Source organism: Rhincodon typus, chromosome 3, assembly GCF_021869965.1.
Source record: "Rhincodon typus isolate 14 chromosome 3, sRhiTyp1.1, whole genome shotgun sequence".
In the NCBI taxonomy this organism is placed as follows: Eukaryota; Metazoa; Chordata; class Chondrichthyes; order Orectolobiformes; family Rhincodontidae; genus Rhincodon; species Rhincodon typus.
Window position 1 is genome coordinate 118,874,526 of NC_063334.1, and position 16,243 is coordinate 118,890,768.

Consider the following 16,243-nt stretch of genomic DNA (forward strand, 5'->3'; position numbering starts at 1 on the left):
TGGATATGCTTTCATGGATACCTGGGTGTACACATATTCCACGGCCACCTCAGCTGAGCTGTTGCTGGCAATGTAGGTCCTATGCTGGAATAGATTTTGAGAGCATCAAACTTATTAATGTGCCTGAACTTCGAACCTTATAGCACAGAAGGAAGCCATTTGCCCCGATATTCCTGTGCCAGCTCTTTGGCAGAACTCCCTGTTACAGGCAGTGCATTACAGATCTTTTTAACTTGCTGCGTAAACAAATTCTGTCTCTCTCATCTCTTACTCTTCTGCCAATTATCTCAAAAGCTCATCTTGGGTGAAGTTGTATTTCAAATATTCAAGTGCAACTTTTGGTATCCTAGCTGTAAATACATAATTTTAATTTCTGAGTCTGTTTATTAAATACTGTAATTTACAGTAAGAAACTGGCATGCTTTAATTGACAAAATTATCTAGGGGGGAATCTTGAGTATGATCCAGGTGTTTAAAATGCTGCAAGCAATGTTAATGTTGCAACTTGTAGATGACTTAAATTGCTTGTAAGTATAGAACTAGCAACAACTTATCATGTTAAAGATGCTATATGAATAAAATGCCCCAAGGTGCTTCACATTTATAAAACAAAACAGGGCAACCGGCCCTGCTAAGTTATTGAGTCAGATGACTAAAAAGTTTAATAATAGAGTAATTTGAGTTTTGAGGACTGCCTTAAAGGAACCAAGAAAGAGAGCTGGGAAGAAGTGGGAGAAAGAGAATTCCAGAGTTTAGGTATTGGACAATTAGGAGTTGAGGCACAAATATAAGAGTTTTGTCTTACCTTGAGTTTTTGGAGGATAGAACGTAGGAGAGAAGACGAGGTTGTTTTGAAATAGTTTGTTCTCCAGGATGGTGAAGAAATAAATGAAGACTTCAGCAGATGAGCTGCGACAGGGCCAAAATCAGGTTATGTCACAGGCATGGAAATGGGCATTCTTAGCATAAGGCTCTAGAGAGGATTATGTTGGAGCTACAGAATATCAAGTGAGAATTTAAGAGCACGTTGAGGCAGGGTTTATGGCACTGGACTAGCCCATAGTACACCCACCGTGACAGGCTGTGAAATCAAATTGAATTAATCCAGCCGCATTCTTAGCAGTAGCGTGACTGATAGCTCAAGTGTGACACCAAGGTTACAAACAAACTGACTTAATCACAAACTGTTGTCAGGGAGCGGAATGGAGTGGTTAGCTAAAGATTGGAGTTGTGAGTGGGGACTGAAAACAGTGACCTCACTTTCAAGAACATGGAAGGCCATTTTCATTCAATAAGATCTTGGCTAATCTGGTGTGGGCTGACCTCTCCTTTCCTGCCTGTCTTCTGTAACCCTTGACTCCTTTTGTAAGTTAAATACATATCGAACTCAGCCTTGAATATATTCAAAGGCTTTATCTCCATTGTTCTCTGAGATGGAGAATTCCAGTAATGACCTGCAGAAATATTTCCTACTCCTCATCATCTTAATTGGAAGATCTCTTAATTGAAACTGTGCCTACGAGTTCTAGATTCCCCACCCCCACCCCCACCCCCTCCCCAGCCACAAGAGGAAGCATCCTAGACAACAAGGTGCAGGGCTGGATGAACACAGCAGGCCAAGCAGCATCATAGGAGCGGAGAGGCTGACGTTTTGGGCCTAGACCCTTCATCAGAAAAGGGGGAGGGGAAGGGGGTTTTGAAATAAATAGGGAGAGAGTGGGAGGCGGATAGAAGAGGGATAGAGGAGAGGATAGGTGGAGAGGAAACAAACAGGTCGAAGAGGCGGGGATGGGGCCAGGAAAGGTGAGTGTAGGTAGGGAGTTAGGAAGGGGATAGGTCAGTCCAGGGAGGACGGACAGGTCAAGGGGGTGGGATGAGGTTGGTCGGTAGGAGATGGAGGTGCGGCTTGGGGTGGGAGGAGGGGATAGGTGGGAGGAAGAACAGGTTAGGGAGGCAGGGACGAGTTGGACTGGTTTTGGGATGCGGTGGGGGGAGGGGAGATTTTGAAACTTGTGAAATCCACATTGATACCATTGGGCTGCAGGGTTCCCAAGCGGAATATGAGTTGCTGTTCCTGCAACCTTCGGGTGGCATCGTTGTGGCACTGCAGGAGGCCCAGGATGGACATGTCGTCTGAGGAATGGGAGGGGGAGTTGAAATGGTTCGCGACTGGGAGGTGCAGTTGTTTGTTGCGAACCGAGCGTAAGTGTTCTGCAAAGCGGTCCCCGAGTCTCCGCTTGGTTTCCCCGATGTAGAGGAAGCCACACCGGGTACAGCGGATGCAGTATACCACATTGGCAGATGTGCAGGTGAACATCTGCTTGATGTGGAAAGTCTTCTTGGGGCCTGGGATGGGGGTGAGGGAGGAGGTATGGGGGCAGGTGTAGCACTTCCTGCGGTTGCAGGGAAAAGTGCCGGGTGTGGTGGAGCTGGAGGGGAGTGTGGAGCGGACGAGGGAGTCACGGAGAGAGTTGTCCCTCCGGAAAGCAGATAAAGGTGGGGAGGGAAAGATGTCTTTGGTGGTGGGGTCGGATTGCAGATGGCGGAAGTGTCGGAGGATGATGCGTTGGATCCGGAGGTTGGTGGGGTGGTACGTGAGGACGAGGGGGATTCTTTTTTGGTTTTTATTGCGTGGACGGGGTGTGAGGGATGAGGTGCGGGAGATGTGGGAGACACGGTTGAGGGCGTTCTCGACCACCGAGGAGGGGAAGTTACGGTCCTTGAAAAACGAGGACAACTGAGATGTACGGGAGTGGAATGCCTCATCCTGGGAGCAGATGCGGCGGAGGCGAAGGAATTGGGAATAGGGGATAGCATTTTTGCAGGAAGGTGGGTGGGAGGAGGAGTAATCTAGGTAGCTGTGGGAGTCGGTGGGCTTGAAATGAATATCGGTTTCGAGGTGGTTGCCCGATATGGAGACAGAGAGGTCCAGGAAGGGGAGAGAGGTGTTAGAGATGGTCCAGGTAAATTTAAGGTTGGGGTGGAAGGTGTTAGTGAAGTGTATGAACTGTTCGAGCTCCTCGTGGGAGCACGAGGCGGCACCGATACAGTCGTCAATGTAACGGAGGAAGAGGTGGGGTTTAGGGCCGGTGTAGGTACGGAAGAGGGATTGGTCCACGTAACCTACAAAGAGGCAGGCGTAGCTTGGGCCCATGCGGGTACCCATGGCTACCCCCTTTGTCTGTAGGAAGTGGGAGGAATTGAAAGAGAAGTTGTTGAGTGTGAGGACGAGTTCGCCTAAGCGGATGAGGGTGTCAGTGGAGGGGGACTGGTCGGGCCTGCGGGACAGGAAGAAGCGGAGGGCCTTAAGGCCATCTGCATGGGGAATGCAGGTGTAGAGGGACTGGACGTCCATGGTAAAGATGAGGTGTTGGGGCATCCTCTCAGCTTTTATCCTGTTAAACAGTGTCAGAATCTTGCGTGTTTCAGTAAGATCACCTCTCATTCTTCTAAGTTCCAGTGAATATAGGTCCAACATACTTGAACATTCCCCATAAGACAACCTTTTCATTCCAGAAATGAGTCTTGTGAAAAGTCTCTGAACTGCTTCTAACGCAAGTATGTTGCTCCTGTAGTAAGCTGATCATCCCATAGTACACCAGGTATGATCTCATTAGTGCTTCATAAAGTTGTAGTCATGTTTCCCTTTTATACTCCATCTCTCTTGCAATAAAGGCTAGCATTTTGTTTTCCTTCCTAATTACTTTCTTTCCCTATATGCTGTTTTTTTTTGTGTGATTCGTACAAGCTGTGATGATACTATGCCTTTAAGAAACATGTTCTGTCCTGTTTCTCCTGCAGAAGGGTGTTGTCACAGTGGTGCTGAAATGTCTTTTTCAGACAGGCAGTCTGACAGGGAGCTTTTGAGTTCTCCCTGCGTTTTTGTCTTAAGTAAAAAATCTAATCATGAGTAGACATGGTCAGGCTCACACAGATCCAAAAGGACTTTAGTTTTGCTCTCAGTTGTTGGGTGGTTTTTGCTGGGTCCTGGAGTTGAAAGCTTGAGTTATTTGCTACTAGAGTGAAGTCTTAGACAGAGAGATTTATTTTTTAAAATCAACCAAGGGCAGATTGTTTCTTTCTATTGGACTGGGGAGGGAGGGAGGGAGAGAGAGAGAGAAAGAACACATGAGACTAATAACTGTGTTGTTGAATTGCTTTTACCAAGGGTGTGTTTATAGGATGCTGCCAATAGTCTTACTTGACCATAGTTTAGTGAAACCAGAACATTGTTAGAGAGAGAGATGATTGATGGTGGTTAAACCTGAGGCTCACCATGCCTCCCGGGTCTTTCACAGTAACTGCAGCTAGTACAGGAATTGAACACACACTGTTGTTATCACTCTGCATTGCAAACCAGCTGTCCAGCCAACTGAGCCAACCAACCCCCAAAGGATGCTGCTTATACTGGAACAGTTGATAATTAGTGATTAAATAATATGTTGTCTTGCTAAGTATTTGAATAAAGTTATGTCATTTCTTTTGGTTGTATTTTGAATGTGTTGTAAAAATAAAGTACGTTTGATTAAAGCTTAGTGGTGGACCAATCAAATCCTATTCAGAATGCAGCATCTTACACTTGCCATTTTAAAAACATAAAGAAGTTAGGGCCCTGACTACCTCCATAATACACTTTGGAAGGGTCTGTTGTGGTCCATAACCAGGGACGTGCATGTCCCTCTATACCACTCCATTCTTCAGTCTGTTTATTTGAAGCAGCTTCTGATGCAAAACTGAATATAAGATAAACCGTCTGAAAATTCAGCAGTAGACAATTTGATATGAATAGTTGTTTGGTTCTGGTGTGAATTTCAATGTACCCTCTTCTCGGTCATAAATGTAGTATTCTCCATGTGTAGTTACTGTACTCTTTTTCCAAAGAAAGGAACAGAATTACCTGTTGAAATTGATCACCACTGAAGAAGGTTAACCTTAGTCACAGAAGCAGCTTTCTTGGCCCTGACTAGACTGTTTTTGTCCAGATCAGGTGTGCTTATTTGGCCTGTTGGGGACTATCTGTATAATGAACATTGCACACAGTTGAGCTATATTTTCTCTTTGCCTAGCTACATTGAAATTATCAAGCACTCTTAAATTGGCAAAGTATAAAGAAGCCTCCTAAACTATTTTATTTGAACTTTATTTACCATTGTGTAATCCATTCTTTTCCAAACAAAAACAACTGCTGAGAACTTTGGCACTGTTGGGGTGCCTGACTGCATGTCAAAGTTCACAGCTGTATGCATATGGACCATGCAAAATTGGCAAAATAATAAAGGCTGAAATTTACAAAGCTTTGTAATGTAATCCCCATGAAATTAAGCCATCTGCAGTAATTGGGCTGCTTTCAACGGTGCAGGATCAAAAAGCTTATCTCAAAGTTTTTCTGTTGGTGGTTTTGACTGGCTGGGTTTTGTGGTAGTTTTTCTAAAGAGTTTTCTGTTCTTGCAATTTGTGCAGATGACAGTGAGGAAGATGTTGCAGGTGAAAGTGCTGAGTTTGACAGCGTCTTCAGCAGATTGGAAGAGCTGCGAATGACACTCGAGCAAGAAATGGGCTTTGAAAATTTCATTGAAGCTTATAACAAAATCAAGGTTGTTCCCTTTCTTCTTTTTATGCCGTCTTGCGTTATTTTATTCAAGTTAAGACAGGTCTTAGAGCATTTGAGAAACTCCCAGGCCTTCTGAATTGATGCATCAGTTTTACCAAGTTTTTGCACTTGGTGTAGAATTCATGATATTCCTGACTATCAAACTGATGGGATAATTTAATAATTCCAGGAAAGAAAACTCTTGGCCAAATAGTACTTAATGACAAGTCTGGAGTTCCCACTCTTTAAGGTTGAATTTCAATTCAGAGTAAAGAAACCAAAATTTTGCAGTGCCCCCTTGTATTCGGCTGTCCTGAAGATCCATTGAACTTGGAGTGCAGCATCTTGTTTAAATTTGCTATTAATTGATACAAAAGTTACATTGCTTTGCTGAATGAGATCATGCTTGCTTCTCATGATCAAGTCGAAATTGTTGAATGCACCTGCAATTTCCTATTCACCAATATTGATGCCCATTGCACTTTGAGGACAAGATTCATAATCTCTTCCTGTATTCCCTTGCGTATAACATAGAAGATAGGAGCAGGAAGCGACCATTTGGCCCTTCGAGCCTGCTCTGCCATTCTTCACGATCATGGTTCATCGTCCAACCCCATAGCCTAATCCTGCTTTCTCCCCATAACCGTTGATCCTATTCACCCCAAGTGCTGTATCTAGTCGCTTCTTGAATACATTCAATGTTTTGGCATCAGCTACTTCCTGTGGTAATGAATTCCACAGGCTCACCACTCTTTGGGTGAAGAAATATCTCCTCATCTCCATCCTAAATCGTTTGCCCCAAATCCTCATACTGTGACCCATGGTTCTGGACACACCCACTATCGGGAACATCCTCCCTGCATCTACCCTGTCCAGTCCTGTTAGAATTTTATAAGTCTATATGAGATCCCCCCTCCTCATTCGTCTGAACTCTAGCAAAAACAATCCCAACCTTGTCAATCTCTCCTCATGCGTAGGACCCGCCATCCCTGAAATCAGCCTGGTAGACCTTTGCTGCACTTCCTCAAGCGCAATAGCATCCTTCCTCAGAAAAGGAGACCAAAACTGCACACAATATTCTAGATAGGGCCTCACCAAGGCCCTATACAACTGCAACAACACATCCCTGCTCCTATACTCAAAACCTTTCGTAATGAAGGCCAACATACCATTTGCCTTCTTTACCGCCTGCTGCACCTGCATGCTTACCTTCCCCTCTCCGAAGTTATAGCAATTCAGATAGTAATCTGCCGCCTTGTTTTTGCTTCCGAAGCGAATAACCTTGTACATAAAATATGAATGAGTGTAGCATGGATCAGGCTTTGAGATGCAAGAGAAAAATCTATTTATTTTGGTGTGCTGAGTCCAGAACAAGTACCTTAATTATAAAGCTGAGCCATTGAGGATTGATGTCAGGAACATTGCCCCCCACTCGAGTAGCAGAAAGCTGTGAAAGGGACAACATTTTTGTAACATCATCTTCAATTTATGAATTTGTAAGCTCTAAGATACTTTAACCATAGAACTTCCCACAGTGTGGAAAAAGGCCATTCGGCCCAACAAGTCCACACTGACTCTCCGAAGAGCGTCCCACTCGGACCCATCCTCTTACACTATCCCTGCAATGCTGCATTTTCCCATGGCTATCCCTGGGCACAATGGGGAATTTAGCATGGCCAATCCGCGTAACTTGCACATTTTTCGACTGTGGGAGGAAACCGGAGCACCGGGAGGAAACCCACGCAGACACGGGGAGAACATGCAAAGTCAACACGGACAGTTGCCTGAGGGTGGAATCGAACCTGGGTCCCTGGCGCTGTGAGGCAGCAGTGCTAACCACTGACCCACCGCGTCGCCCCTTCAAAACATTCGTTTCAGAGAAAATCCAATTAATTATTTCTTAGTAACCAGAAATCAAATGAAAAGTTCAAAACTTTGATGGGTTTTTGTTCAGGTTGTGTATTCTGATAGAACAAAGAGGCTGAATGTCCTATCTTGTTTCTATGTTCTTTTGAGAATTGAAACGGTGTCAGTACATTTCGGAGACGTTTTAATGTAATGCTTCTGATAATGCAGCATCTCCAGAAGTCTTCTGTCTAATTTTGGTTGCTAAAAAATGAAATATTAATTGGATTTTCTCTGAAGTGAATGTTTTAAAGTATCTTAAAGCTTCCAAATTCATGAATTGAAGATGATGCTCCAAAATGTTGTCCCTTTTGCAGCAGCACAAAACCCACTTTTATAAAACCTGTACATTCGTTATCCTGCAGAATTACTCAACTTGGATCATCAGAAAGATTATCCATTGTTTATAAAAGAGGGCTAGTTTGCATTCATACATCATATAAGGACATCAGATGTAGGAGCTAGAGCTGTCAATAGAGCAGGCCTTTGGACCTGCTCCCCCGTTCACTAAGATCATGGCTGATGTTGTATACCAACTCCATCTTCCCCACCAGCACCAGTTTGCTCTTTTCTTGCTTGTTTCACCCTAATTTTGACAATTCTTTTTAGTTTCACCTAACTTCTTCATTGCTATTCATTATCATGATTCACTTTAAAATTCTACTTCTGATGTTCTGTATCTTTCCCAGTGACTGAGGCGCATGGTTCCAGTCTTTCCCTATCAAATGCCATGACTTCTACAGAATTGTCAGTAGGGTATCACATGGTTACCACATTGAAAATCATACTGTGTTCAAAAGCAAAAAGCAGTGGTTGCTGGAATTCTAAAATTGAAAAAGAAAATTCTGGAAATACTCCAGTTAGGCATTAGCTGTGCAAAGAAAGACAGAGTTAACTTTCAAGTTGATGTGATGGAAGACCACTGACTTGAAAGTGGGCTGGACTTTTCCACAGACTTTGAGCCACCAGTGTCAGGGCCATATGGGCTCCTAAACCCAGACTTGCTCGCAGGGAGACTGTTCAGTCCACCAGGACGTGGCTTCTTAATTAGCCACCTCCACATTTACCATCCTTTGAAGAACATTTCTTCCGGAAGTCCAGAAGTGGCTCAGCTGAAGAGGTGACACCAAGTACCATTAACAACAGATGTCTGTAAATGTTCGTAGAAATGGGAACTCATGCTGATCATGCATCAGGTTCTTCAGTCGTGAGAGGACCCACTAAAGAGAATGAAGTCACTTATAACTTGGACGTGCTTGAATGGTGAGGAATCTATCACCCAAGACCACAGAGAAGCCCTTGATGCTAGAAAATCTGGAGTGTTCGTAGGACAGAGGTGTTTGCTGATGGAGTTGGTTAGAAATCTCCATGTGGAGACGCTCTCACTAGCCTGTGCAGTATGAAAGGGAAAAAAACGGCTGGAAATCGCATGTCAATTAATATTGAGAGAAATGAGCTGCACAGGCGTCTTTATTACGCTTATAACTCTGCCAAAGAGGTGTGGAGCCTCGGTTCCAATGACCCTCTTCCATCTGCTGCAAGGAGCTGCCTCCATTGAACTGACAACATCTGCTTGTGGCCAAGTCCTGCTCCACTGGTAGCAAAATACGGACCAGATAAAGGAAAGGTTTGCCTGTCAAAGGCTTTCTACTTTGGATCACTGCAAAGTTTCTTCCACAGGATCTATGCTGAACAGTGCCAGGAACTCAGTCAGTGCCTTATATCTCTATGACAGTGGAAGAGAATAAAATGTTCATTTGAAATATCGGTTACATTCAGTCCTTTTTCTTTTTGTTCTTCGTGAAGTGGGTGGGGTCTGGTTAGATGATTTGGCTAAATGGCTAGCATGTTTTTGAAAGTAATGTCAACAACATTGGTTTAATTCCCATTCTTGCTGAGGTAGGCTTGTGACCTGCTGCCTTGCCCGTCCAAGACTTGATGAGCATTGCTGCCCTTCAAGGCACACCGCAACTTGTCTGTGTTGTGCATTGTGGCTAAATAACTACCAACTTCATGAAACAGGTAGCTTTTTATACCAGAGATTCCCCTGCTGATGCAAATGTTTTCTACACTATAGGTAGGTATCTAGGTTTTGTGTTGTTTCAGTTTTAACTTTTGAATGATTTTTATTTATCAGAATTATTTGCCCTGCTTTAAAGTTAATGTTCTGACAGGTTTATGTTGTTTATTGATGTGACACCCAAATCCTTTTTAAAGTTACAATTTATTCCAATATTCATATTTATTTAGCTTTTTTTTTTGAAAGGCTTACAGTTCTCAACAAAACAATTTATTTTTGGCTGTCAGTAAATTCCGCAACATGTGAAATAAAGTATAGAAACTTTCTAAAGTTCAAAGAGACACCCAAGAGATTTCTATTAAACGTTGAGAAATGTGAGCATCTGTAAGATTTATTTATTACATGATTTCAGTTCCCTGTGAATAGGTGGTGCTGGTGGTGAACCTGGTAGAACCACTAGAGTCCATCTTGGAAAGGTACTCCTGTAATGTTATTAGTTAAGTGCTGGCAGGATTTGACCCACATATACCATGTATTGAACAGAAAATGTTTACCTGTAATCTAACATTTAAAGAATACTACCATAATAAGCAAAGCCACAAGGGAGCAGTGCTCCAGTTGTATTGTGTGAATATACAATGTGTGGTTTCTCTGCTGCTGTAAATGAAATTGAAAGAAGAATCCCTAACGTTAACAGTCATTGGTATTTGTGACTCTTCCTCATGTAAAGGTTTGCTCTGTGTTGCACATTATGAACATTGAACTATGATACTATACTGACTGGAAGAAGTTATTCAACTGTCACAGTAAATGATGAGAGACAAAAGCTACCAAAGCTTGTAAGTTAACTCATTTGTTCAACTCCGAACAAACTTTGACAACCTCAACAAAATTTATCCACAAATACTGACTCTGACAGGATGGATGAAATGTTCATGTGTTGCTGTATTCTGTGTGTATTTTTCTGAGGATACTTTGCTGTTATTTTCCCAAACTGAATTGAGTTTATTGATATCTCAAGTTAAATGATACATTTGGGATTAGGAGTAATGGTTCCTGTTTTGCTTTCATTCATTTCAGTAGCATTTAATTTTCCCCCTTTTCTCGGTCCTTGTTCCCTCAACTTGATTTTGCATGAATTTTGTGGCATTCTACCAGTAAAGCCTGCAGTTTCGAATAGTGATATCTGCCAGTTATATTTTTGAGATTAACAAAGCACTTTTGTGGAAAATTGCGTATTAAATTCTGATCTCATCATTCCATAGAATAGAAAGTGAAAAAGGTGTTAGTGGGTGATGCCTTTAGCATAGGTATGGGCAGATGCAGCATGGGTTCATAAAGTGCAGGTCATGTTTAACTAATTTGCTGGAATTCTATGAAGACATTACGAGCATGGTGGATAACACTGACCCAGTAGATGTGGTGTATCTAGATTTCCAAAAGGCGTTCGACATGGTGACGCACAAAAGACTGCTGCATAAGATAAAGGTGCACTGCGTTACTATCAATGTATTAGCATGGACAGAGGATTGGCTAACTGACAGGAAGCAAAGAGTGGGGATAAATGAGTGCTTTTCTGGTTGGCAATCAGTGACTAGTAGTGTGCCTCAGGGATCAGTGCTGGGACGGCAATTGTTTATAATTCACATCGATGATTTTGAGTTGGGGACCACGTATAGTGTGTCAGAGTTTGCGGATGACGCTAAGATGAGTGGTAGAGCAAAGTGTGCAGAGGGCTACAGATAGTTAAAGTGAGTGGGCAAAGGTCTGGCAGATGGAGTACAATGTTGATAAATGTGAAGTCATCCATTTTGGTAGGAATAACAGTAAAAAGGACTCTTATTTGAACAGTAAAAAATTGCAGCACACTGCTGTGCAGAGGGGCCAGGGTGTCCTTGTGCATAAATCACAGAAGGTTAGTTTGTTGATACGACAGATGATTAACAATTTAAATGGAATTTTGTCTTTCATTGCTGAAGGGATTAAGTTTAAAAGCAGGGAGGTTATGTTACAGCTGTATAGGGTGCTGGTGAGGCCATACTTAGAATACTGCTTGTCGTATTGGTCTCCTTTATTTGAGAAATGATGTACTGGCACTGGAGGGGGTGCAGAGGACATACACTAGGTTGATTCTGGAGTCAAGAGTGTTGACTTATGATGAGAAACTGAGTAGACTGAGATTATATTCATTGGAATTTAGAAGAATGAGGGAGGATCTTATAGAAACATATAAAATTATGAAGGGAATAGAAAAGATAGAAGCAGGGAGGTTTTTTCCACTGGCGGGTGAAACTAGAACAAGAGGGCATAGCCTCAAAATTAGGAGGAGCAGATTCAGGACTGAATTGAGGAGGAACATCTTCACCCAAAGGGTTGTGATTCTATAGAATTCCCTGCCAAATGAAGTAGTTGAGGCTTCCTCATTGAATGTTGTTAAAGCTAAGATAGATACTTCTTTTGAACAGTAAAGGAATTAAGCGTTATGCTGAGAGGGTGGGTAATTGAGCTGAGGCCACGAGAAGATCAGCCATGATCTTATTGAATGGCGGAGTAGTCTCGAAGGGCCAACTCCTGCTCCTGTTCTTATGTATCTTGCATAAATAGCTGTTCTTCATGAGCGGTTCCTAATACTGGTTATATTGAGTTTATTTGAAATGGGACATCATTACAACTGGATATCCACAAATACATATAGCAAGGCTTGTTGGAGCTCCTGATTCTTTTTCCCCTTCTATCCATGTTCTCTGGGAACTGTTACAGCACTCTTAATATCACTGCATCTGAGACCAGTAGATTGGCACTGACCACAGGATCTTCCTGATCTATATAGGCATACTACCATAATAAGCAAAGCTACAGGGGAGCAGTGCTCCTGTTGTATTTTTGTGAATGTACATTGCTCACATGCATTATCTTTACTGTAAGTGAAACGTTTAATTCCTTTCAGTAAATGTTCTCATGTTAGAAATTTTTTAACTCCCATGATACACAAATGAACTAATGTTTGTTTTGTGGGGCAGGCAATACATGAAGATGAAGATGAGAACATTGATATTGGCACTACAATAGTGCCGGTCATCCTGGGTCCTCAGTTTGAGCACCTGTATTCCAAAATTCTCCATCTTGTCATGGCAGATGGAGCATATCAAGAAGGCAAGTTTATTTTTCCATTTTGTACTCTGATGGAGATTCTTTTAAAAGTTGTTGTTATCATTATTTGGAAACTTGGGTTTTAAAGTGGACAGAACGTCATATAGCTTTTAATTTGGATATGTATTTCTATACTGTCTATGCTAAGAATGTTTTAATTGATTTTTATTTGTTAGTCCTGTAATTGCTACCTGAGGTTTATTTACATGTATTTAGATGAGGCATTTAAGAATGAGGTGAACAGTTCAGTGCATCAGAAACAATAAATAGAAGAGAGGCAAACAAGGTCTTTGTCAAGTCACAAGGTGTCCTATGTCACAGTGACAGAGTCAGAAATGGTTTCCCTAATAGTGAAAGAACCATCCAGAAGCTCAGGTCAGTGTGAAGGTTTCTTTCAACAGAAAAAGGCCACTATGTGCAGCAATGCAGTTTCAGTCTCCAGAGCAATTGAGGCAGGGAAAAGAAGTTCTGAGAAGCTCCAGAAACAGAATTAAGGAATTTATTTAAAATAAATAAGCTGTGAGCAGCTTAAGGGTCATCTGAAGAGACATTAATTAAAGAAGCTAGCAGCAAATGCAAAACTTTGCTGGCAAGAAACCAGTACAGCCATCCCACCAGAAGCAGGAATTTTACAGTGCAAACGGAGTAAGGCTTGTGATTCAGTAAAAAGTTGAATCTTTATTTTAGCTGTTTATAATAAGACTGTTTCAAGAAGTTCTTGAATGTATAAGCACTTTGTTTATTTCCTTTTTGCGTATATTAAAATTTGTTTTTTTCCAGTAAGTACATGAACAGCCCTTGGTGAATCAGAGTATGTACTTTGAATATCATATTGGCCACCTGCATGAGCTGTTTCCTTTCTGTGATGTAGCCTTCTTTGCCAGGAGGTATTTACACATGTCCACATGCTGCGGACTGCCTCTTTTGCTTTGAGTTTTTTTCTGTTAAAAAGACCGCTTCCCGCAATCAATGACACAGACAACGTTTTATGGTTCCTGCAAGGTTATTAAATACACAGAGCAGAAACCTATTAATCTGACAGGAAATCACACTGAGGGCAGCTCGCAATGCGAAGATGGCCCCTTTTCCAGTCAGTATGTACAACACCTGGGGCAGAGAAAGAGTCTCGGTAAAGCCGTGGAGCTCATCCTTCTCACAAATCAAATTCCTAAGAACATCTTTCAAAATTCTAAATTTTGCATTGAAATTTCTGAATAACCATCACAGCAGGAATGCTCGGGCTTTTGGCTCCACCCTGCATTGTGATTATATGAGCAGTGCCATCTTTGTTCCAGGCAGATGCCATTTCATTACCAAGCTGTGTTTCTTTGTGTACCATCATGACACCCAGGCTAAGGCGGTGGTCTACACAATAAACACTGCCCTTGTGAATATTTTCAATACCTGACCGTCATGGTAAACTAATTGCAGCAGGTTTTGCTCTTGGATCAGACTTGTCCAGTATTACCATGAACTGAGAACATCGTAACCCGAGAATTGCTCTTAATAAAACGGTGGGCTTCTATTCTAGCCACAATTCCTTGCACTGGGAAGTGTTTGAGGCTGAGCCTGACTACTCTCAACATTGTCCTTTTTAACCCTGAGATGAGCTTGATATCTGCACTGTCTATTAATAGCTGCATAGAATTATCATACTCTGTCCCTACCTGTGCTCCTCTGCTTCTGAAACCCTCCATTAGACTCTTTAAAGGTTTGACTACTCAAATGCACAATCTGGTGGTCTCACATTATCCACTCTCCATAAAATTGAGGTCATCCGTGTGCTGCCATGCCCTTGCTAACATGAAGTGCTGTTCACTTCTTCACCACAGTTCTCGCTCATATACTCTAGCTATTGAGCAAGCAATAACTGGATTTTTAAATTTTCATTCTTTGTTTTCAAATCATTTCATAGCCTTTTCTCTCTCCCATCTCAGTCAACCCCCTTCAGCCTCAGAGCCCTTTGATATCTGTCCTGAAATTCTTAAGCTCATTGTATTTTAATCATTTAACCTTTGATGGCCTTGCCTTCAAGTCCTTCAAATAAGCTCTGGAATTTCCCCATTAGATTTCTTGGCCTCTCTCTCAATCTTGCTCCCTTTCCCTTTCATAACACTCCTTGGAGTGTTTCAATATGATAAAGCTGCTATATGATTAAAGGTATTATTGTAGTTGTAGGTGTATTAAATGCCTCTCCTATTTTCATTGTGTAATTTTGTTACGTATTTGTGCTAGCATATTGTATGCACGGGATCTTTTTCTTAAAACTTTCACATTCTTCCTACTTAATCTTCTTTTATTCAAGGCTGTCTGACTTCTTCATCAAATCATTGCTCCTCTTCACCAATATCAATATCTATGTGCGTTCCTGTACGTTTTCAAACATACATCAATTGTTCAGGGAATCCTCCTCCTCCTCCTCCTCCTCCTCCTCCTCCACCCAAAAATGCCTGACCTCTGCAATGTGCAGCTTTGGATGAAATTGGTCTCTAGGCAACTGAGACTATTCTTTGAAATGCTCAAAATAGGCAAAGCAACCTCCCATTGTTAGATTGCCTGCAAGTTTCAGTCCCTGACACCCTGTACTACAGCTCTACATCTAAGTGTTTAACTACCTTCATATCTTTGCCATTCCAGAGTGACTGAAGGGAGCCCCTCGACAATTGTTTTCCGTGCACACTCTAACCATGGATTAATGGATCCTGTCTGTCTGGGAGCTTACAAAAAATATACAATCCTAACTCATGTTTCCAATCAATATCTTCTGTAAAAGCTTCTCAGCTACTTCATCGTACTTCTAAATTGACATGCTGAATAATTTCGCCCCAACATGAAATCTCATCTTTTTCTGAATCCTTCTCAATGCCAGAAGATTTTTTTTACTGTTGTGTTTTGCAAATAATCCTTGAGAGAAGCCAGTGAAACTGTCCCATGCCCATTGTTAATAATCAGTCTATCTGCTGAGCCCTGCATACAGAGAGGGAGATGATCCTAGCTTTCCAAACATTGCCAGCTCTCCTTTGTTTACTGAAACATGTTATCTGTTTACTTTTGTAGTTGGTCAAGATTTTCTTTCCCTTTTTAAAGGTTAAAGATCTTTGAAGTGTTTAGAATGTTGAATGGAATTGAATTAGCTTTATTGTCACACATACTCACACATGAGTACAGTGAAATGTTTACAAGTCACCTCTTACAGAGCCATCTTAGATACAAAGGTACCTGGATACAGATTATTAAGTACAAATTTTTAGAGACAAAATTAGAAGAATACAGAAATAAAAAGTCCAGCATTATGCACCTTCAAAGGTGCAAAATCATAGTATGACCTGTAGTGTGATCAGTAGTATAAATTAAGAGGAAGTTTTTTAAAAGAAGAGATGACAGAACAGGAAATAGAAGAATATATTGTTGAAATGGGTATGCACTCCTGTGAGCACTGGGAGAGTCCATTTGGACCAAACATCCTATTGCAATGCAGGAAATTTAATGTATCTCCACCAATCACAAAGACTGTCAACAAAAGGTTTAAAATTAGCCAGAACATCCCATTTTAATGTGAAAATGTGAAATTTTCCTGA

General features: G+C 41.8%; 1 protein-coding gene across 1 annotated transcript in view; it reads left to right on the plus strand.

Moving 5' to 3' along the window:
• nek1 (NIMA-related kinase 1) overlaps positions 1-16,243 on the plus strand; it is a 144,046-nt gene that overhangs the window by 118,962 nt on the left and 8,841 nt on the right. The window contains exons 34-35 of the mRNA XM_048594052.1: positions 5,461-5,594; positions 12,536-12,668. Coding sequence (XP_048450009.1) covers positions 5,461-5,594; positions 12,536-12,668 — 267 coding nt within the window. The remainder of the gene's footprint in view (positions 1-5,460; positions 5,595-12,535; positions 12,669-16,243) is intronic.